The sequence below is a fragment of the Lepus europaeus genome, chromosome 18 (genome assembly GCF_033115175.1).
Source record: "Lepus europaeus isolate LE1 chromosome 18, mLepTim1.pri, whole genome shotgun sequence".
NCBI classification, from domain to species: Eukaryota; Metazoa; Chordata; class Mammalia; order Lagomorpha; family Leporidae; genus Lepus; species Lepus europaeus.
Window position 1 is genome coordinate 6,026,685 of NC_084844.1, and position 22,000 is coordinate 6,048,684.

A 22,000-nucleotide genomic window follows, 5' to 3' on the forward strand; every position below is an offset into this window, starting at 1 on the left:
TTGCTGGGGAGGCCACCACAAGGCCAGCCCTGCCCTGTCCACCCACACACCACGGGCTCTGATTTGCCATTGCCCACGCAGTAGTGTCGGTTCCAGTCCTGGCTGCTCTACTTCCGATCCAGCTCCCTGCTAATGCGCCTGGGAAAGCGGTGGAGGATGGCCCAAGTGTCTGGGCCCTTGCAGCCATCTGGGAGACCTGGAGGAAGCTCCTGGCTCCTGGCTTTGGCTTGACCCAGCTCCGGCCATTGTAGCCCATTTGGAGACTGAACCAGCTGCTGGAGGGCTTCTTTCTCTGTCTCCCCACCTCCCCTAACTCTGCCTTTCAAATAAATAAAACAAATCTTTAAAACAACAACAGTAAAAGGCCCCTGGGCTGTGGCATCTCCCTGGGGTCCGGCTCTGTTGTTCTACATCCTCTTCCCTGGCCACAGAGAGGGGCTTGTTCACCTCTCCTACCCCGTGAGCACCCTCACCCCCACCCAAGCCTGCCTCTGACGGCAGTGGGTGGCACGGGGGGGGGGGGGGCTCGCTGCTGGGACGGAAGGGTGCTGCCTGCTCTGGCTAAGTCTTGAGTTCCCCTCTGAGCACCCCTCATCCTAGCCCCTCATGTTTACCCCCCTCTAGACTTTGCTCCCCAGAACACCCTCGTAAAGGCGAGGGCTGACCTGCCTGGGGGTCTAGGACCCCGGGTCCCCAGCATCAGCACAGAGACCTGGCACCCCTTGAAGGAGGACCCCGATTTCTGGCCAAGTCCAGACCCTGGACTCTGGCTCGGCACTCACCAGGCAGCCCCAGGCCCAGCAGGACGCTATAGTAGATGACCGCTGCGGTGCCAGCCACACACGGGGACTTCTCTGGGCTCTCTGGCCACTGCCCTCCGAAGTTCTGGCCCAGCCAGCTGCCATTGGGTGTGGGCGGCAGGGTCACCGGCAGTGGCCCCGCTGCAGGGCAGGAGAGCAGGGTTAGAGCGCTCGGTCTTTCTTAACCCCGGCTGGGGGGTCGTGCTGTCACACCCCCAGGCCGTGCAGAGCCCAGTCGGGCCAGCTGATGGCCACATCTCCCACCAGGTAACTCCCTGCCAAGTCCACTGTCACCCCCACGCCAACGGCTCAGTGGCCCGGCTCCCCCTCTGGTGGGCAGAAGTCTCCGGCAGAGCGTCCTGCTGCCCGAGAGACCATTCCCCGATGGCGTGCACAGCAGAGGCCCTGAGTCAGGACCACAGGGGCCCAGTGGAAATGCGCTGAGTAGTGGCCTGGGCCCCGGGGGTCTGCAGTGGGGCTCGAGCCACTGAGCCTTTTCCCTGCAGCCTGGGCCTCCCTGGGGGGACTCCCATCTGCAGCCCAGCCCCACGCAGGGACCGTGCAGGTGGCCCACCCTCCAGGTTCAACGGTTTCCCTTGTCACAGTTCCCAGGCCCTTCTGGAGTGACCGCCATCTGCTCGCTCCGGCCCCTGCACCCTTCCAACCTCACCATAAATCCCTCTGGGCTTTAACTCCCAGCTGGAACTGGGGGAGGGGCAGCCCCTTGCTAAGCCTAGTCCCCATCCCATCCCAAGCTTCCGCCTCCCCGTCCCGCCTCCAGACACTTTACCCATCTCCTGTGCCTCCCTGGCCCGCCACCTGCCGTGCCCGCCCCACCCCTGTGTCCGGATACCTTACCTGTCCCTGGTCCCTCAAGCCCCAAGCTCCTGGGTCCTGAGTCCCAGGTCACCTGCGGCTGCTCCTGGGAGTCTCCGCAGCTCCCTGTCAGCATCATCGGCCGCACCCCTGGGCAACCGGCTCCGCCGGCGGTGTTTGCTCCACGATTCTCGCACAGACACCGAGCCTGAGAGTGCAGACAGACTGGGGGGTGAGGAGGAGGGAGGAGGGAGGAGGAGGAGGAGGAGGAAGAAAAGGGTGGGGCGGAGGCACAGGGGACCCAAGCAAATCAGGAGCCCCTGGGGCGGGGGGAGGAGTAGTGGGGGTGGCTTGGGGGACACAGGTCTGTCTGTGCTTAGGGAGGGAAGAAGAAGGGCTCATGGGACTCGGGTCCCAGGGCCAGGTCAGCGGAGCCAGCCCTGAAGAGGCTGAGGCTACTCCCAGGGGCTGCTGGCCAGGTTGATGGCAGGCAGCCGTGTGCGGGGGTGGTGGCCACCCCTGGGAAGATCTGACGGGCTGCCCGCAGCGCTGGGGAACTGAAGCTGTTGTTTTCCTGGCCCCGGTGAAAAGAACCATCCCTCAAGAAAATCCGTCCCTGGCAAACAAACACCAGCCGGTGCCGGCGGACACTCTGGAGAGGCAGGGTCTGTGCCCAGCCAGCTCCCCTGCCCGGGGGGGACAATGGCCAGGGCAGCCCACTGCGGGCTCCTGATTGCTTTGGGAGCAGAGCTGGGGCGCCGCCTGGATCCCTCCCCATGACCCACCCTCTGAGGATACAGAAGTTAGAGCCCATTTCCAGGGGCTGGAGCCATCTGCTCCCAACCCCCACACCCACCCCAGCGCTCACAGCTGGCTCCTTGCTGCCCCCTGGTGGCCACATCCCATCCCTACAAGCCTATGCGAGTCCTGCTGGCTTGGGTCAGGCCCCCTGTGCTGCCCAGCTGGGCCAGGCAGGCAGCACCAGCTTGTCAGGTTTCCAAGCCACAGATAGTGCACGTGGCACAGGCAAGTACCCCAGGAAGGTCCTCCTGCCAGCCCAGAGGCTAACGTCACAGCCGCCTCCCCGAGTCCCACCCCGGGAAAGGCCTGTCCCGACAAGAGGGTCCTGTTCGCCTGCCCGAGCCTGCTGGGACCTCCAAGGGTCTCCGCGGGGGCACCCGCTTCCCCGGGGGGGGGCCTGTGAAGACCTCAGCAGCCTGCAGCGGCCGAGACAAGCGATGCTGCATTTCCCACGCGGGGCCACTGGCACTGTCTTCCTCAGGGCGTGCATTCCACTCGGGACGGCGAGCATGTCCCGCAGGGGTGTGGAGTCCCATGGGGACACGGCGTCTGCAGGACCCACAGCTGGACGGATGCCCAGCTCTGCCACTGCGGCGGGCAGGACAGCGGTGGCACGGACAGGACACTCAAGTCCCCAGCAGGTGCACAGGCAGGCAGCCTGTTCAGAGGGGAGAGACTTCTGGTTGGAGGGAGCGAGTCTTCCCCATGTGGTGCTCATGTCAGTGGCCAGGGTAAAGGCCTGTACCTCCGAGCCAGCCGGCTGAAGCAGCAGAAGACGCGTGGACAAGCAGCCGCTCCCGGACCTTGGTCTCCGATGTCTTCGGCAGCAGGCAGCGCCCAGGGAGCTCCCCGGGCCTGAGCTCCAGGCGGACTGGTTGCTCCGTGACCCTGCATGCTTCACCCTCCAGGCCGCCCCCGGCTCTGGTTCCCTTCTCTGACAGTGATGGGACCCAGGAAGGGACGGGCCGAGGAGGAGGTGGGCTGAGGTGGGCTGCGGCTCCGGTGGGGAGGGGCTTTCCATGGGGCACAGCACGCCCTGGGGGGGGGGTGCAAGGGGCTGATGAGCAGGACGGGGGGAGGGTGGCTGGACCACCTGCTGGGCGACCTGGGCTGACAGAAGCTTAGCAGGTACTTCTGGCTGTTTCCTGAGGATTCCTTCCTGTGTCTCTGTAACATGCACCCCCCCACCCCTCCCCACTCCCAAGTACACAGGCCTGGATCCCAACTCACAATTCCTTGTTCCCCAAGATGAGTGCCTGGCTCACTCATGGAAGCCGAATCCAGGGCAGGGGACCTTAGAGATGTAAGGGACCCTGGCAGGTCCAGACGGGGCTGGGGCTGGGGCTGGCCCATCTGCGGTGACACTGGGCCCCGGCATCTAGGACTCGTCCATCCTCGGTGTCACCGCACCCCAGTGCCTGGTCACCCCCTTCGCAGACTCAGAGTCGCCTCCTTCTCCCCAAGCTTGCGAAGGTTTCCAGCAGCTTCTACAGCACCGGCGACTCCTGGCCCAATGGACTCGGGACCACCACGGCTTCCCCAGCAAAGCCTGCATGGGGGTGGCTGGGAAGAGAAGTCGGACTCTCTTTGGTGTGCATCCTGGCTCTGCGGCTCCTGCTGTCAGCCCCCAGGCAAGTCACGGAGGTCACAGCCACGCTCCCCCGTGGGGACTGTTCTGAGCCCATCAGATGCGCGCTCCAGGAACGGCAGGCGTGCAGGTCCCAGGGCAGGGTACAACCGCGGGCCAGGGCCCTGCTTCCTCTCTCCCGCCCCAGACGCCTTCCTCCCCTCCCCCCTTCATGTGCGCCTTCCTCCCCTCCCCCCTTCACGTGTGCACCGCAACAGCAACCCTGGGACTGAGAAAATGGGGATGGAGAGGGCCTCCACCTGCCAAGCCGGCTTCTAGATCCTTCCGGCAGGGCTGGGAGCAGCAGGAGGCGGGGCCCTAGGAGATGAGGAGTCGGGGGAGACCCTCCTGGGTCCCGATGCTCTCCTGGGCTCTCCCAGCTCCCTTGTACAGCAACACTCAGGATGGGCCTCGTAAATGCAGATGCCCCGGCCCGCCCCTGGGAACCCTGGGCTTCCCTCCTGGACAGACTGACGCGGCTCCTCAAGGAGGCAGAGTGCAGAGGCGCGGGCCCCGTCAGCGACACTCCTCTTCACAAGCGCGCGATGGGGCTGCCCCCACAGGCCCCGGCTGCCCGGGGTCACCAGGGCGCCGACTCGTGGGTTGAGCCAGAACGTGGTGCTGCCCCCCCACCCCCCGGAAAGCGCAGGCGGGCAGCCAGCGGACAAGCACTGGACGCGAAGAGCCAGGCGTGCGTGGCCGGGCAGCCGCGAGGGCTTTCCGTTGGCTGGGGAGCCCCGGCTCTGCCAACCCGGAGGGGGCAGGTGCCAGCCCCAGTTCTGCTCTCTCTGTGGCTCCAGAGAGAAGCTGGTGCTGTTTGCTGGGAGCCTGTGCACCAGCCCGGGGCAGAGTTCGATGCATCGAGCGGGGCCCTGGGATCTGGACAGCAAGGGCGGGGACAGGACCTCCTGGAAAGCGGTCTCAATTCCAGTGACGTCCCAGCCACCAGGAGCCACCAGGAGCTCCCCGCAGAGGGGGCCCCCCAGCACCTGCCCCGCCCCCAGCCCCAAACACATCCCTTCCCGCTGTCTCTGGAGGGCCGTCATTTTAGAAGAGCACTCCTCAGGCTCAGACCTGAACCCACTCCCTGCCTCAGTTTCCCTACAGTCGGAAGTGGGTGCCAAGTGCATGCGAGCCTCCTTGGACCTTTGGGAAGAGAAGAATGGAAAACCGACGCTGGTGAGGGAAGCCTTCTTGGGAGACGGCCCTGGAGCCCTGCGGCCACTTGATGGGGGCGGATTAAAGGGAGGGAAGTGGTGGGGCAGAGGGGCCCGCCGAGGACCGGCCTCCTGGAGGGCGGCCAGTCCTGCTCAGGGCAGGCAGGGGTGCGTGGGGGAGGGTGCATCTGCTCTATGCCCAGCCCAGCCACCCTGGTTCACCATGACCCTGGGGAAAGGGGTCATGGTCAGATTGCCCACCGCCCTCCCCCGGGCACCCTGGGAACCTTCTTCAACCAAGGACATGAAGACAAGGCTTTGCCCCATGGGTCTCTATCTAGACCACGCTCCCCCTCTCCGGAGAGCCAGCCCACCCCAAAACTGCAGTGGGGGAGGGGTGGGAGCCAGAGCCGTCTCTTCCCCCTGCTGGTCCAGGCCCTTCCTCTGTAGCCGGTTCACCATGGCACCCAGACTCCGGGCTGCCAAGTGTGCTGTGTGCCAGGGCGGAGGCTGGGCCTGGGGCCCGGGGCCTGCTGGAGGGGGCTGGGTCCTCGAAGGCCAGTGGTTGCCAGTGATCCCGGAGCCCCTCGCCTGCCCTTCCTGGGAGAGGCCGGCTAGCGCTGCTGGGTGGTAAGGAGGGGTGGGGGCGGAGGGTGCCGGATCTGTTCCCCTCGGGGGCCCAGGGAGCACAATAGCCCCTGGGGCTGCTGCTCTCTGGCTTAAGTGGTTGCCTGGGCAACAGCTGGGGCCAGTTTCCACCAATCCATGGCAGAGGCTGGGAGGGGGGAGGGAGGCCAGGCAGGAAGGGGGTGCCGGATCCTATATAAGGAGGAGGGACGTGAGCCTAGTGGCCTGAGCGTCACTGTCCCTCAGTGCACTTGGGGACAGAGCACAGAGATGCCCAGGATGGACTCCGCCAAGCCGAGGTCCTGGGGCAGCTTCTGGGCCATCCTGACCTTGGTGGGCCTGGCCACTCGTGCAGGTGAGTGGGCAGTGGCTGCAGGGAAGGACCGTCCAGCCCTCCCAGGAGGGGCAGTGTCCAGCGGGCGGGAGAGAGCAGATTCGCCAGGCCGCCCTGTGGGAGGAGGGGTTGGGCAGGCTGCAGGCGGGCGGGCCAGGGTCTTAAAGACAAAGAGACCCTCATTGTCCTTTGTGCCACACAGAGCTGAATGGGGAGTCATCAGCATTCAGGTCCTTCCAAGTGACAGCTGGGAGAGGCGGGGCTGGACGTTCACCGCCTTCCCTTCCTCCCTCCGCTACCTCTCTCGCGCAGCACAGCGCTCTGCTCGGAGAGCCTCCTCTCCAAGGGGCCGCACGCGCCACAGGCCTGTGTGCATGGCGCAAAGGGGTGGGGTGCGGCTGGTGCCCATCTGCTGCTGCCGGCCCCCTCCCTCTGCCAGGCTCCTTGAGCCGCTGCTCTCACTGGCAGTGTCTTCTGTAACTGAGTGCGCATCCCCCTCGGACCCACAGGGCTTCCCTGGAAGGGGGGGTGCCAGCCTCAACAACCACTCCTGCACCTGCTTGCTCTTGGGGCTCCTGGGGTCCCCTCAGGACTCAGAACCACAAGGGCAGGGCTGGGCCAGGAACGAGGCTTCGCTTCCATGCACCTGCTGCTCCCACTCACCGGCCGGCCTCCCGGACCCCTCCCCACTCCCAGCACGCCGAGCCCACCCAGCCCACCCTGCAAGGCTGGATCCTCGGCCCCCACACTGCCCCAGTGGCTTCCGTGTGTAACCAGTTACTCGTCCACCTGCTATTTTCCTGAGCATAAGGACGATGCTCGTTCGTGCCATGTCCCAAGCTCTGAGGAGCAGGTGTTGAGCAACATATGTGAAAGTAGCCGAACCAGACCTTTTTTTTTTTTTTTTTTTTGACAGGCAGAGTGGACAGTGAAAGAGAGAGAGACAGAGAGAAAGGTCTTCCTTTGCCGTTGGTTCACCCTCCAATGGCTGCCGCGGCAGGCACACTGCGGCCGGCGCACCGCGCTGATCCGATGGCAGAAGCCAGGTGCTTATCCTGGTCTCCCATGGGGTGCAGGGCCCAAGCACTTGGGCCATCCTCCACTGCACTCCCGGGCCATAGCAGAGAGCTGGCCTGGAAGAGGGGCAACCGGGACAGAATCTGGCACCCCTACCGGGACTAGAACCCAGTGTGCCAGCGCTGCAAGGCGGAGGATTAGCCTGTTGAGCCACGGCGCCGGCCCAAACCAGACTTCTTAGGCGGGCAATGCCTCAGGAGGGGAGAGGGGTGGGGACCAGCCATGGCCCCAGCCCTGCCTGGGAGCCTGGGATTGGGGAGACCGCACTGGCTTGTGACCTCTCTCTGCCTGAAACCCAGCTTTGGGTCTGGAAGCACCGGCCAGGGTGTGCACGGGCACAAGGATGTGCTTGTTGTGGGCACACCCCACATGCGCACAAACAGGCGTGGACATGGCTGCCCTGGGCCCTCCTGCCCTCTGGGCGTGCGCACACACACACACGAGTCTCCAGCCGGCTCCTCTGCACCCCAACACTGAGGCTGCGCTCTGTTCCTTCCCCGGGGCAGCGCAGAGAGCTGACGTCGGCGGGGAGGCAGCGGGCACCTCCATCAACCACTCCCAGGTGCTGCTCCAACGCCTGCAGGAGCTGCTGCGGCACGGTAACGCCAGCGACGTGGTGCTGCGGGTGCAGGCGGCGGGCACCGATGAGGTCCGAGTCTTCCACGCCCACCGCCTGCTGCTGGCGCTGCATAGCCAGCTCTTCCGGGAGCTGCTGAGCAACCAGAGCGAGGTGGCGCTGCAGGAGGCCCGGGACTGCGCCGCCGTCTTCGACAAGTTCATCAGGTGGGGCGGGGCCCTGGGTCCCGGCTCCTCCACCCACGGGGCCCCTAGAGGTCACTACGTCCACTCCCCAAGGTCATTAGCACCAGGACCCGCCACCTTCCAGCCCAAGCTCCCTGCCTTTGTCAGTGTACTGCGTGTTTTGATGTCACTTCCCACCCCTGGCAGCTGATCCCAAATCTGACCAAGGGAGCTTTTTAAAACTACAGATGCCTGGGCTCCACCCTGCCTGGTCACCAGCAGTCGTCGTTTTATTTTAAAGTCTCCATGTGGTTTTGGCGTCTGGCCAGGTTTGGAACCACAGGACCAGAGAGCTGAAAAAGTCAGCTCTCTCCTCCCTCTTCCCTGCTTCTTACCAGGGGCACACGGGGGACCATTCACACTATAGTCTAAGAAAGCAACCCGGGTCCCACGACTTAGTCTTAGAATTCCAGACGTCACGCCCGAATTCCAGGCAGCAGGGAGGGGATGACACAGGGGGTTCCCCCAGAGCCAAGTGGGGCATCCGGGGCCAGCAGGAACTGGCAGGAAGGCGGTGCACAAGAGGGAGAGACAGACGGAGAGTGGCAGCACCAGGCTGCAAATGAGAGGAGGAGCAGGTGGAGAGAACAGGCCTCCGATTGGTAGCCAGAGCCTTCCTTCCTCCGACGGCCACCAGGACACTGAGCTGCTTCCCCTGTCCTGGGAGCCTGGTCCCAGGGTCACCCAAGTTTAAGGACTTGCCCAGTGTCAGGGCAGGCAGGTGGTAGGGTGCAGCCTAGCCCAGTGTCAGGGCAGGCAGGTGGTAGGGTGCAGCCTAGCCCAGTGTCAGGGCAGGCAGGTGGTAGGGTGCAGCCTAGCCCAGTGTCAGGGCAGGCAGGTGGTAGGGTGCAGCCTAGCCCAGTGTCAGGGCAGGCAGGTGGTAGGGTGCAGCCTAGCCCAGTGTCAGGGCAGGCAGGTGGTAGGGTGCAGCCTAGCCCAGTGTCAGGGCAGGCAGGTGGTAGGGTGCAGCCTAGCCCAGTGTCAGGGCAGGCAGGTGGTAGGGTGCAGCCTAGCCCAGTGTCAGGGCAGGCAGGTGGTAGGGTGCAGCCTAGCCCAGTGTCAGGGCAGGCAGGTGGTAGGGTGCAGCCTAGCCCTGACTGTCAACAACACAATGGCTGGAGCCACACGGGTCTGCTTTGCTCCAGCGCTGAGCTGAGCACCTAGTAGGTGCTCAATAGGCACACGGGATTTCTCACTTCATAGTGAAAACTGGAACAAAGAGACCTGGTAGGGCCTTGGGGGTGGTGGTGGTGGTGGAGAGAGGCCCCGTTCTGCTCAGTTGCACCCTGACCAAGGGGCTCTCCATCCAAGACCCTCCATCCTCCCCTCTGGGCTCAGAGAAAGCGGTGCCTGGCGCCGGTCTGACTTCACGCCACCTCTGGCCTCTCTCTCGCAGGTACCTGTACTGCGGCGAGCTGACCGTGTTGTTGTCCCAGGCCATCCCCCTGCACAGGCTGGCCACCAAATACGGCGTGGCCGCCCTGCAGCGGGGCGTGGCCGACTACATGCGCGCGCACCTGGCGGGCGGCGCGGGCCCGGCCGTGGGCTGGTACCACTACGCGGTGAGCACCGGGGACGAGGCCCTGCGGGACAGCTGCCTGCAGTTCCTGGCGTGGAACCTGTCGGCCGTGGCGGCGAGCGCCGAGTGGGGCGCCGTGAGCCCCGAGCTGCTGGCGCAGCTGCTGCAGCGCTCCGACCTGGTGCTGCAGGACGAGCTGGAGCTGTTTCACGCGCTGGAGGCGTGGCTGGGCCGCGCGCGGCCGCCCCCGGCCGTGGCGGAGCGGGCGCTGCGCGCCATCCGCTACCCGATGATCCCGCCGGCGCAGCTGTTCCAGCTGCAAGCGCGCTCCGCCGCCCTGGCGCGCCACGGCCCCGCGGTGGCCGACCTGCTGCTCCAGGCCTACCAGTTCCACGCCGCCTCGCCGCTGCACTACGCCAAGTTCTTCGACGTCAACAGCAGCGCCTTCCTGCCGCGCAACTACCTCGCGCCCGCCTGGGGCGCCCCGTGGGTCATCAACAACCCGGCCCGCGACGACCGCAGCACCAGCTTCCAGACTCAGCTGGGCCCCAGCGGCCACGACGCCGGCCGCCGGGTCACGTGGAACGTGCTCTTCTCCCCGCGCTGGCTGCCCGTCAGCCTGCGGCCCGTCTACGCCGACGCCGCGGGCACCGCGCTGCCCGCCGCGCGCCCCGAGGACGGCCGGCCGCGCCTCGTGGTCACGCCGGCCAGCAGCGGCGGCGACGCGGCGGGCGTGAGCTTCCAGAAGACCGTGCTGGTGGGGGCGCGCCAGCAGGGCCGCCTCCTGGTCCGCCACGCCTACAGCTTCCACCAGAGCAGCGAGGAGGCCGGGGACTTCCTGGCGCACGCCGACCTGCAGCGGCGCAACTCCGAGTACCTGGTGGAGAACGCCCTGCACCTGCACCTCATCGTCAAGCCGGTCTACCACACCCTCATCCGGACGCCCAAGTAGCCTCCCGAGGGGGAAAGCCAGGCCTGGCCTGGACGGCACTGGGGTGGGGTCAGTTGGGGGTCTGGGAGGGGCAAGGCGAGCGTGGACGCGGCCACAAGTCTAGTGGCCAGGGCCTGGTGCCTCGGACTGGGTGGCGGCCCGGTAAGCCCCAGGGAGACCAGATGGCTGGTTTCAGGAGCCAATTTTGCGGCTGACCTGAAGGTACTGCCCTTGGTGCTGAATAAATCCATGCCGAGAGAGGAGAGAGAACGATGGAACCACCCACCCCGATAGAAACCACCCGGGGAGGGTCCCACAGGTCTCCCCGCCCTGCACCCTGACATGGAACAGGGCAGGTAAGAGCATCCTGCTGGGCAGGGCAGCAGGTGGACATGGGAACCAAGGTCTTCCCTTGACAGCTGCGCTGTTCCCAGATCCCACCTCTAGGGGGTGGCCACCTCACCCGGGGCGTGAGGCCACGGTGAAAGCTGCTGGGACCGGGGCATGAGCTGGACCCTTCCTGGGGCGGGGCATGGGACCTAGAGGGAGCCCCTTCCCCCCAGGTGTTTGTATGCGGGTGCCGTGCAGCCAGCCAGGGAACCAGGGGCACATGGGACGTCGGGGGTGGGGGTGCACCTTCATCAGCCACAGCCGCTCCCCCCTTCCACACAAGGTCTAGTTTCCAAGACCCAAATGGGATTTTATTGTTAAAAAGGAAGGGGTAAAAAGTCTGCTACGTAGTAACTCCAGGCGCCCTCCCAACCCCAACGGTCATGTGAGGAAGTGCCTGTCTGCCCCTGCCCTGACCACCAGGGGCGCCCTCACCCCAGGTGTGGGCCCTGGAGCCGCGCTCACTGACAACGACGCTCCCCCAATGCCAAGGCTGAGACTGGCCACGGGTCTGCCAGGAATTTTGGCAAAAGTATTTGGCCCCTTGCTGTAGGCCACGCCCCCAGGGCTCCCTCCCTTCCCCAGTGGCACTGGGTGCCCGGAAGGGTTGGGCAGTTACCCTCACAATTCCTGGGTCTCAGGGGCCCCAGCTCCCAGCCTCCTGCACCCTCCCAGGTCACCCCCATCTGCCCAGCCTGCATCTCCTGCTTCCTGCTACACGCCACTCCATGCCGGGGGCAGGAGAGCCAGTTCCAGGCAGGGTCCCTCAGTTATGCCACAGGCGTCCATCTTTGCCCTGGGTGTTGGTGCTGGCAGGCAGGCGGGGCCCACGAGCAGCCCGTCGGGACCCACCAGCTGGGTGCAAGGGGACAGCCAGGGGTGAGGGCTCCCTAGGACCTGCAGGAGGGGAAGGGTCTGCATCAGCATCTAGGAATGCCCCCCCCCCAGGCCCTCCCCACCACTCAGTGGCCTTGGGCACAAACTCTGGGACGCCCGCCTCCGCACCCCGGGACTGGCCACGGCCTCCCCTTTCCCCGGCCCCTCCCTGGCTGGTACTGACCCGTGTTCTGGCTTGGAGGGAGTCTGACTTTGGCCAAAGGCAGCGTGACTTTGCCCAGATGCCGGACGCCAGGGGCTGGGTGCCCGCATCCTGGCACTCTGTGGTCCGAGCCGCTCTCGGCGGGCCGGGGCCCTGGGAGGTGTGTCTTGGGGTGAGAGAGCTGTGTCAGTTGGAGAAGACTGAGGTGAGGCTGAGAGCTGCACAGGAGGAGCCTGCCCAGGACCTGCCCGCTCTCAGGCCCGCCTGGGGACACAGGCATTGCTGGAGCTAGTGCAGAGCTGGAAGCATCTGGCGCCCAGACCCCCCCTCCTACAACCAGGGGGCCCGGACACCCCACTCCCTGCCCCACGCCTCACCCCTTGCCCCGTGACCTCGAAGGACCGGGACCTCCGCTTCCTCCTCTTTGCCTCCAGCGACTGCTCCCTCTTCTTGCCCAGGGCTTTCTTCTGTCCATGCAGCCAGGGCCCGGGGTCGTCTCCACACCGCCCGACCGCCCGGGATGGCGCCTCGCCCGTGCTGCTGGAGAGGTTGTCCTCGCTGGCAGCGTGCTGCAGCGTGGGGCTGGGGGGCCGCTTGCAGGCCAGAGGCCCCGGGGGTTGCACCTCCTCAGTCTCACTGAGCGAGTGCAGGGACAGGCTGCTGCGCTGCATGGCGGGCACCAGCAGGTGGCGCCCCTCGGGCCCCAGAGCCCGCGAGCGCCTGCGGGCCGCCTTCACCGAGATGCACTTGGTGCCGGTCAGGATCTCCTTCCTCTCTGTGGGGACACAGGCAGCGTCCAGCTGGGCCTCGAGACCGCCTCCCAATACCCATCCCCTGCCATGGCAGAGAGGTTCCCAGCGCCCCCACGCTGCTGTAAACCAGGGATGGTAGAGTTAACCCCACAGGGTTCTCGTGAGGATCTTTTGAGAGCATGAGCTCAGCCTGCGGTACCCAGGGCACACGGCTTCCACCCACAGTCGCTCTGACAATTCTTGTGGCAGGGGCGGGGCCGGGCGGTGTGGTCCTAAGGGCCACGTGTGTTTGCACCTGTGTTGGAGCAGGCGGCTGATCCCCGGGCCCCTAGTGGAGGAGTAGCGCCCAGTGCATGGGTGTGTTTGGCAGGTGGAGAGCGGAGAGGGCTTTGGGCTGGATGATGCGAGCAGCGCAGGAGAAGCCGGGCAGGGGTGGGTGGGCGCGTGCACACACACACACACACACACCTCGGTGGGACAAGGGGATCTCGGCCAGGTTCTCGCTGCTCTCGGGGGAGGAGTCGATCCGGCTGTCCTGCGGGGGGCTCTGTGGGGTGACGTCATGGGGAAGCGAAGGCGCTGAATGCAGAGGTGCTGGCCATTTGGTGTCGGTTCCATCCCAAGGGGCGGGGCATCCTCCCCTGTGGCCCCACCCCCAGCAATGCAGCCCTGGGGGGCCTGTGGGTACTCGGAGCTCACCTCCTGGGTCACCAGGCCACCGATCTGGATGGGAGGAGGGGTGGGCACGGAGGAGGACTTTGCCTGCCAGGCCCGGGGGCTGGCCTTGAACACGCGGTGGGCTTCACTGGGGTTGGCAGAGGAGGGGGGGGGTGTCCAGTGACCAGGCTGGTCCTGTGGGGGTCCCACCCCCACCCCAGGGGAGAAGCTGATAGTGCAAAGGGAGAGAGAACCTGGGGGTCCTGGCTCCCAGCCTGTCAGCCTCCTCCCTTCCATCCCTGTCCTTCCTGCCCTGATCTGGGCTGGCATCCCAGGCTGGCTGCAGCAGGGGACTCTGGGAAGGTCCGGCAGGCCGTGGCCCCAGTCTCACCTGTCGGTGCCAAGGGGAGGGAGGGCGCTGCCCTGCCAGTGCCGGAATTCACAGCTTGGCGCCTTCACGCTCTCCGGGTCGGAGTCCGGGGTCAGCGTGGCTCCTGCTAGGGTGATTTTGGGCAAGGAGCTGTCCTGGGGCGGGGAGGCAGGGGTGGACAATTGGACGACTTGGTCTTGGGCCAGGTAACAGCAGGGTGACAGGTGCACAGGGTCCCAAGGGCTGTGATATGGTAGCGGGAACTGTGATCTGGGGACCCAGGGGTAAGCTGTGGTCTGTTGGGCACCCCCTGTGGCCCTGGCCCTGCCTGGTGGCCTGGTCTCCCCAGACGGCATCCAAGGCCATCTGTAATCTCTCAGATGACCAACCCTGACTTTCAAACCCTCCTCGGGCTTGGCAAGGCTTTGGGTGAGCCACGACGGAAGAGGAACCAACTCCCTGGGGTCCCAGCCATTTGCAGGGGAGGCCTTGGGCATCAGCCCCTCCCCCGGCACATGCGCACACGCCCAGGGCCGCCCCGGCGCCCACCTGCAGGGCTCTGGAGGCCACGCGGTCCATGATGGCGGCCCGCTCCACGCTGCCCTCCTCGAGTTCCCGCAGGTACGCTTCGTACAGCTCCTCCAGGTGCTGGGGGACGGTCAGGTTGTAGTCTGTGGGGGAGGGGAGGGAGTGGCGGGGCTCAGTGCGTGCCCGCCACTCAGTGCGGGCTAGGCCGCAGGGGCAGGCCCTACCGTCGATGATCTGCCGCTGGCCCTGGATGATCTCGTCGCACAGGCTCCGGTGCTGCTCCAGCCGGCGCACGGCCTCCCGGCGGTGGCGGAGCGCGCCGTCGCGGAGCAGCGCGTGCGACTGCATCTCGGTGTTCTCGACCTCCAGCTCGTGCACGCGGCACAGCAGGCTGAGCACCTCGCGCTGCTCCTCGGAGCCGATGCGCCGCGGCAGCGTCTCCTCCAGGCGCCGGCCCCGCGCGCGCAGCTCGCGGCAACGCTGCTCCAGCGCCAGCTGCGGGCGGGCGGGTGGGGGTCAACGCCAGGCAGAGCCCGGGGTCCACGCGCGCCGTCCCCACCCACCCTCCCTCCCTCCAGCTGGAGCGCCTATCTAGCCAACGCTTGCAGCTCAACCTTGGCCGTGCAAACAGGGACAGCCCCAAGGTGCCCCCGTGTGTCCCCGGTCCTGCCACCCTGAGCACCACGCACCCCTAGAGCCAGCGCGCTGGGTAAGTGTTCAGCCCCAGCCCACCTGACACCTGCAGGGCTCTGGGTACCCTTAGCGGACGGGTATACGCTACTGTCCAGAGAGCCCAGTTATAATATGAGCTGCCAATCATATTAGCTACTGTTTTTCTTGGTGGGTGGAGGGGAGCTGGCATATGCCGGTGTTTACTTAATTAGTAAACCGTCCCCTGACTGGCCCCATTTCACAGATAAGGAAGTGAGGCGGGAAGAGGCTAAAGAACTCAGGATGTGTGGCCTGAGCGCCCGGGTCTCCCAGCGCCCCTGCCCCGCCCACCTTCTGCTCCCGCAGCTTCTTCTGCTCGCCCAACAGGGCGGCGATGCTCTCGCGGGCCGAGGCCACCTCGGGCGGCTCCAGGAGGTCTGGCTGCTCCTCCCCCGGGTCCGAGTCCTTCTCGCTGCCCTCCTTGCTGTAGGACTCCTTGCGCTGCTCCTCTCGCCACTTGAGGGCCCTGCGGGACTGCTCGTGCTCCCAGCTGCCCAGCCCCACCCCGAGCAGAGACAGGGGTCAGGCTGCGGCAGAGAGGCAGCCACGCTCCCAGCCACTCGGTCCCCGCGGGGGGCGCGTACCCGGCGATGGTGAGCAGGTGGCGGGAGGTGTCGATCTGCACCTCCATGGCACGGTTCTCCAGCTCCAGCAGGTGTCTCCGCACGTCCATCTGCTCCTGGAAGGCGCTGACCAGCTGCTCCCGTAGCTGGCCCATCTCCGCTGGCTCCCCCTGCCCGCCGTGCACCTGCACCTCGGCTGCCCAGTGGTTGGGGGTGGGAGAGGTCAGAGGGCGGGGGGCAGGCTCAGGCCAGGCAAGCTCTCTTCTCCCTTTCTTCCCAAACCACAGTTCCCACTTCCTGTTTAACTGCTTCCTCCGAAGAGACCTCCTGGATTATTGCGTCTTCCATAGCCCACTCCTACGCGACACCTGCAGGCTGCCACCCAAAGGTGAGACCCAGCTCTCCTGCAGGAACCAGGCTAGCGTTAGCCCCGGCGGCAGCTCTGCCAGCTTTGCGTCAACTATGAAAAGGCACCCCTTAGCAACGCGAGTGCCACCTGTTGGAAACCTTCCTAGCTGATGCACAAGTCTACAAGGGAATGCCAGGCAGGGCGCTGCCTCGCAGCTCTGCTGGCAGCCCCGGCGGGACCCCACCTAATCTGCACGTCGCCTCTCTCGAGCAGAAGTCATGGCCACATTTGGGAGCAGAGGCGAGAGGGCTCAGAGCAGCAGCGTGAGTGGCCCGAGGCCACCCAGCCAGCAAGAGCAGAGGCGTCTACTTGGGAACCCAGCACTGTCTGACCCCAGAGCGCCGGAGACCGCCTGGGGTGGGGTGGGGGGCTGCCGGAGACCCTGCTGCACACCTTGGACGTGGCGGAGGTCAGCCCGCTCCAGCCGGCCCCGAGGCTGGCCCCGCCCCGCCTGCTGGTCAATCTTGCACTTGAGCCGCTGGATCTCGCTCCGCAGGTCGGCGATGATGCTGGTGTACTGGGCGATGTGGTAGGAGACACTGAGCAGGTTCTGCTTCACCTGCGGGGGAGCACGGGAGGGGGCCGAGGGCGCAGCGTCACCCCGGGTGCTGGGGCCTCCCTGCCTCTTACAGCTGTGGCCTGCCTGCCTTCATCCCCACGGCTACCTCTCACATCCACGAGCCTCTGCTGGATCCACAATCCTAAGTGCTGCTGCTCCTGCTCATTAACCCTCCATAGCTCCCTACTGCTTAGGGAGATGCCCTAATTCCTCCACCTGCTGCTGGACGCCCGTTGCTCCTCCATTCTTCATTTTTTGGACTCAGTTCACTGCTGCCTGCAGTGAATTCTCTGCTGTAGCCCGGGATCTACCTGTCTTGCCATGCCCTCCGCCTATCGTCTCCTTCCCACCCGGAACCCCGGCCCCTCCTGCTCCCACCCTTCTGGAATGTTCTCCCCAGCCTAAAGGGTCCAAGTTGCAGTCTCCCAAGAGCTCCCTGGGTCCCAGCAGCCCACCCCACCTGCTGCTGGCATCACTTATAACATCCTGAATATCAGCAGTTTGTTTCAACACGGTGTCTGCTCTCCCCCGTTGAGTTCCAGAGGCACTGGGGCTGTGGCTGGCAGGGGCTCCAGTGTGGCTCCCAGAGAGGTGGGAACATGACCTTAGAACTGGGCAGACCCAGGCCCAGCGCCAGCTCTTCCCTGGGAAGTCTCATGCCACCCTGCGGCCTCACTGTTCTCGACTGTAGAATGGGGTAGCAATGGCGGCTGCCTGATTCCGAGGCTCAAGTGAGCTGACAGGTTAAAGGCTAAGTGCTCGGTCTAGGTCACCTCTCACTGGGTTTGTCACAATGAGGTGCTTTGAACGAGCCTCTGAAGACGAAGGGGAGACGGAAGGGGCTGAGGCAGGGGGTGGGCCGGGAAGGGCGAGGAAAAGGCCTGGGTGACATCGGTGAGGGGGTGAGGCCAGCCCGCTGGCAGCCGCCTCCATCCACGTGGCTGTCAGGGAGTCCAGGGGCCAACAGGTGTGCCGGGTGGACAGTCCGTGGTCCTCACCCTGGTCTTGATGTTCTTGGCCCGGCCGGCGTAGGTCAGGGTGTTCCGGGACTCCTCGAAGGCGCTGCTGGCCGGACTGATGTGGGCGATCATCACGGTGCGGCTATTCCCCCCCAGGGAGTCCTGAGTGGGGGGAGGGGCCGTGGTCAGCTGGAGACCGCTCCCCCAGGCTCCCTCCTGGTGGTGCGTGTGTTCTCTCTCCCTGCCCCTTCCTTCTCTTACACATGTGCACTGATGCACACACACACTCATGTACACAATCATGTGTATGTGCACACACACTCACACGTACACACTCATGAACCACGCACCAACTCCTGTTCACATCACACACACACACACTCGTGCACACGTGCACACGGGCCTGGCTTCAGACCATCACACAGTGCAGGCCCCAGCTCCAGCCAGTCCCAGTCCTGGGTCCTCCCATGAACCCCAGCAGCCCCTCTGGGCCTCGGTGTCCTTGTTGTATAAGAGAACAGTGGTTTGCGGCTGCGCCAGCTCCCGGGCTGTGGGTGCAGGCTGCGGGCAGGTGTGCAGTAAACACAGTGGCTGAGCCATCAGACCAGGGAGACCTCCGCGGGGGCCTCCTCGCAGCACCTCCCCGCAGGAGCCCCTGGGAAAGTGCCAGCCTGGTGACTCCTGGTCTGCAGGTGTAACCCTTGCTGGCCTGAACACCCGCCCAGCCAGGAGCGGACACTCTAGCGATGCTGTACCTGAGGGCCAAGGCCCCCGTGCGCAAACAGCAGCCTTTGTATGGGCCGACTGTCCTCGGAGGCCTGGGGACAGCTGTGTTCCCCTGCAAACGCAGGACGCCTGGCCACATGGGAATTTAGATGAATGGCGACTGTGGAAGCCGTCATGGATCGCGCAAAGGGTCTGCGCAGCCGGACGCCAAGTCTGTGTCTATGTGCAGTTCCGGGCGAGCCGGGCGTCCGTGCTTTGCTGTGTTCGCCCCGCACCCTCTCCCCCGTGGGGCCCTGCGGCGGCGGCGCTACCTTCAGCAGCCGGGTGAGCTTGCTGTCGCGGTAGTTGACATACTTGCTGCTGCCCCTGTCGCTCAGGGCATTGATGCAATTGCCCAGGGCCAGCAGCGAGCGGTTGATGTGCGCCCCCTCCTTCATGCGCTGCCCGCGGTTCTGGGTCTGCGGGCCAGCAAAGGGCGGAGTTGCGGGCTGCGGGGGCAGGGTCTGGGTTGCACCCCCTCCACCCTCCCCTTGGGGCCTCGTTCCACCCTCTGCCAGGGCACGTGGTCACGGGCTGCAGGGAAGGTGGGAGAAGGGGAGGGCCCCTGAGTGGGTGGGCCGGGGACGAGCAAGGGACACAGCAGTCCCACGGCAGCTTCTCTGGGGCTGGCGGGCACGCAGCTTCAGGGAGCGAGGAGGAGAGAGTGTGTGAGTGTGTGTGAGTGTGTGTGTGTGTGTGTATGTGTGAGAGGGCGCACAGAAACATGTGGGTTGTGTGTGTGCATGTGCATGTGTGCGAGAAACGAATGGATTGCTGTGTGCATTCACACGTGTGTGCACGCGTGTGGTTTGGCGGGCAGACCCCTCCCTGTCCTTGGGCCTGTAGGACCGAGTCAAGGCCGACCAGGCTCTGCCTACCACCTTGCTCCAGGGACCAGAGAGCACAACCTCTCCCCTCTGGGAGCTCCTCCATGCCTCCTCTAGGAAGCCCTCGGGGCTTTACTGGGAGGGCAGGAGGAATTTCCTGAACCTAATCCCACAGGTTCAAACAGGAAACCCTGCTCCTGTTCCCTGGCCATTGTCCTTGCCCCCCCCCCCCCCCCCCCCCCGCTAACAACGGTGACCTCATCCAGCCTCATCGCTCAGGGGTGAACCTGCACCTGCTGGGTGGGGAGCCAACAAGCAGGGCTGAAGCTGGGGGCAAGGATGCTGCAAGGCGTGGATGACGGGGACCTCGCGCTTCTCTCGATGCCACTGCTGGACTCGCCCTGGTTCTGCCCAAGCCCCCTCCCCCTCCTCACCTGGGCCCATTCATTCTTCCCTGTCCCTCCCCCAGGGCAGCCAGAGTCTCCTTCCCTGGGGACCCCCTGCCCCATTCTCCTTACTAGCAGGCTCTTGGCTCTCCCCAGGACACCCCACCCACCCACACTCACCTGTTCCTTCCTGGACGGCCCTCAGTCCCCTACCTGGGGGCCCCCACACACCTGCCCAGTTCCCGGGAAGCTGGCCTCACCTGGGAGGCGCGCTCGGAGCCAGCCAGGTCAACCATGAAGAGGCGGCCCTGGCGCACCTCCTGGAGGACATTCTTGACCCGGCTGCGCTGGCGCACGGCCACCTGCAGGACGGCGTGGGAGCGGGACGACGTCCGGTTGGCGGCCGTGGGCTCCTGCGTCCTCTGCCGGTTCCCCTTCACCAGCAGCTGCATGATCTGGGTGGCGGGAAGAAGGGGAGGCGGCTCGTGGGGTGTTCCCCCAGACAGGAGGCACCCGGCCAGCTCCCGGGGGGAACGGGGTGGGGGTGGGGCACACCTGTCAGGCCACTCCCCCCGGGGTCAGCACCACCCAGGCATGGGAGCAGATGTGGTCCCCTCTTCTACCATCACTCAGGCACCTCCATGTCTGTCCCAGCCCAGCCCCAGTCCCAGGGGAGTAGACAGCGGCTCCCTGGCTTCAGTCCCCACCCATCCTGCCCACCCCACCCCACCCCCCCAAGCTGGGGAGGACTCTTTCCATGGCTTCTGGCTGGCACGCAAGACTCACCTTCTGGACGGCGCCATGGCTTAACAGGCTAATCCTCCGCCTTGCGGCGCCGGCACACCGGGTTCTAGTCCCGGTTGGGGCACCGGATTCTATCCCGGTTGCCCCTCTTCCAGGCCAGCTCTCTGCTATGGCCCGGGAAGGCAGTGGAGGATGGCCCAGGTCCTTGGGCCCTGCACCGAATGGGAGACCAGGATAAGCACCTGGCTCCTGGTTTCGGATCAGCACGATGCAGTGGCCATTGGAGGGTGAACCAACGGCAAAAAGGAAGACCTTTCTCTCTGTCTCTCTCTCTCACTATCCACTGTGCCTATCCAAAAAAAAAAAAACTCACCTCCTTGGCATTGATGGTGGAGACCTCGGTGATGCCAGCCACCTGGATGACCCCTTTAGAGTCCTCCCTCAGCTCCAGGTAGCCCAGGGCGGGGTTCAGCAGGTCCCTGATCATCTCATTGTAGATCTGATGGGACCCAGAGGACAGGGGCGGAGAAGGCGGTCATGGTGTCTAAGAGCACGGTGCCCCTCCCCCCTGAGCAAGATGGGGCCAGGAGCTCACACGTCCTGAGCCCCAGGCTCCCCCCAGAGAAAGCCCCTCCCAGGCTGACACAGCCAAGGGCACAGGCAGCTTCCAAACCAAGCTTCACCCCCTGCACTGGGCACTGGGAGAGCGCGGGCACCTGCTGATGGCCAGAACACCTTGGCCAGGTGGGTTGCTAGGTAACCTTTAGGCACCTTCTCCCGGGGTGCCCCACCCCTAGGGTGAGTCTTGCGGGCTGGATCGGTACCACAGTGGCCAGGTAGCTGCTGGCAGCTCCGCCTCACTGCCCTCCCTGTGCTGTCACCCAGGAGATGGAGCGCAGCCCACCGGCCCTCCCTCCCACGCCTGCCGCCCATCACTGCCTGGTGGTGGCAGCTTGGGACACTGTCGGTGGGAGCCAGAGGCTGCAGGCTTGAACCTGTCCGTGTGTGTGCAGCGCCCACCTGTCCTCACCTGCACGGAGTCCCTTCCAGGGTCTGCTGTAAGGAACAGGCCCAGGAAGTGAGCAGCCCGGGAGGGGCGGTGGAGCTGTGCGCCCACGGACAAGGCTGCTCTGGGGCATGGCCACAGGGAAGCCACAGGCTGTCACAGCCAAGCTCACATCTCTGCCGATGGGCGGAGCTCAGCTTCAGAGGCGCAGGGTCCCGAGTGGGAATCCCTGCTCCCCCCCACTTGCTGTGTGTTACGCCCCTGCTGGCCTCGCCTCTCTGAGCCCCAGACTTTAGAAAGCGGGGCTCATGCGGGAGTGCAGTAGAGAATGGCCCAGGTCCTTGGGCCCTACACCCACATGGGAGACCAGGAAGAAGCACCTGGCTCCTGGCTTCAGATCAGCACAGTGCACTGACTGCAACGCGCTGGCCATAGAGGCCACTTGGGGGGTGAACCAACGGAAAAAGGAAGACCTTTCTCTCTGTGTCTCTCTTTCACTGTCTAACTCTGCCTGTCAAAAAAAAAAAAAAAAAAAAAAAAGAAAGAAAGAAAGAAAGAAAATGGGGCTCATGAAGTGCGCGTGGGAGAGTGGCTCCCGGGGCGCCGCCAGGGGCGGGGCTCACCTCCAGGTAGGACATGGACACCTCATACTCCATGTCATTGCTGGTCTCCTCAATGGCGCCGAAGAGATCATTGAGGGTCCGGACGTAGATGCCCGGCTCGTGGTCCGTGCCCAGCATGGTGTAGGTTTTCCCACAGCCTGGGCGGAGCGGGCATGAGAGGGGCCTAGTGGGCTGGTGCTCTGGGCAGCCCCAGGTCTGTCCTCAAGGCTGGGCCCTCCCAGA

The 22,000-nt window shown here is 65.2% G+C and overlaps 3 protein-coding genes across 3 annotated transcripts in view; 1 reads left to right on the forward strand and 2 right to left on the reverse strand.

The window, feature by feature from the left end:
- The window catches only part of GPR142 (G protein-coupled receptor 142), a 2,758-nt gene extending 1,006 nt beyond the window's left edge, over window positions 1-1,752 (reverse strand). The window contains exons 1-2 of the mRNA XM_062216673.1: window positions 1,659-1,752; window positions 783-941 (exon numbers count right to left, since the gene is read on the reverse strand). Of these exons, the coding sequence (XP_062072657.1) occupies window positions 783-941; window positions 1,659-1,752 (253 nt within the window). The remainder of the gene's footprint in view (window positions 1-782; window positions 942-1,658) is intronic.
- Window positions 1,753-6,098: 4,346 nt separating this feature from the next.
- BTBD17 (BTB domain containing 17) lies at window positions 6,099-10,511 on the forward strand. The gene is made up of 3 exons (XM_062216672.1): window positions 6,099-6,183; window positions 7,746-8,022; window positions 9,437-10,511. The coding sequence occupies exons 1-3, from the start codon at window positions 6,099-6,101 to the stop codon at window positions 10,509-10,511; spliced, it is 1,437 nt and encodes a 478-aa protein (XP_062072656.1).
- A 1,135-nt stretch (window positions 10,512-11,646) lies between these two features.
- KIF19 (kinesin family member 19) overlaps window positions 11,647-22,000 on the reverse strand; it is a 22,607-nt gene continuing 12,253 nt past the window's right edge. Inside the window, exons 5-20 of the mRNA XM_062216671.1 lie at window positions 21,779-21,915; window positions 20,523-20,648; window positions 19,666-19,860; window positions 18,465-18,611; window positions 17,467-17,589; window positions 16,303-16,468; window positions 15,522-15,696; window positions 15,229-15,427; window positions 14,451-14,721; window positions 14,248-14,369; window positions 13,720-13,853; window positions 13,371-13,476; window positions 13,140-13,218; window positions 12,297-12,694; window positions 11,941-12,100; window positions 11,647-11,777 (exon numbers count right to left, since the gene is read on the reverse strand). Of these exons, the coding sequence (XP_062072655.1) occupies window positions 11,647-11,777; window positions 11,941-12,100; window positions 12,297-12,694; window positions 13,140-13,218; window positions 13,371-13,476; window positions 13,720-13,853; window positions 14,248-14,369; window positions 14,451-14,721; window positions 15,229-15,427; window positions 15,522-15,696; window positions 16,303-16,468; window positions 17,467-17,589; window positions 18,465-18,611; window positions 19,666-19,860; window positions 20,523-20,648; window positions 21,779-21,915 (2,669 nt within the window). The remainder of the gene's footprint in view (window positions 11,778-11,940; window positions 12,101-12,296; window positions 12,695-13,139; window positions 13,219-13,370; window positions 13,477-13,719; window positions 13,854-14,247; window positions 14,370-14,450; window positions 14,722-15,228; window positions 15,428-15,521; window positions 15,697-16,302; window positions 16,469-17,466; window positions 17,590-18,464; window positions 18,612-19,665; window positions 19,861-20,522; window positions 20,649-21,778; window positions 21,916-22,000) is intronic.

What these genes read in the sequence shown, in the direction of transcription:
- BTBD17 (XM_062216672.1), top strand. Translation starts at nt 6,099, where the DNA reads ATGCCCAGGATGGACTCCGCCAAGCCGAGGTCCTGGGGCAGCTTCTGG. An exon ending in GGGCCTGGCCACTCGTGCAG is followed by an intron (nt 6,184 to 7,745) that starts GTGAGTGGGCAG and finishes TCCCCGGGGCAG; the next exon opens with CGCAGAGAGCTGACGTCGGC. An exon ending in GTCTTCGACAAGTTCATCAG is followed by an intron (nt 8,023 to 9,436) that starts GTGGGGCGGGGC and finishes TCTCTCTCGCAG; the next exon opens with GTACCTGTACTGCGGCGAGC.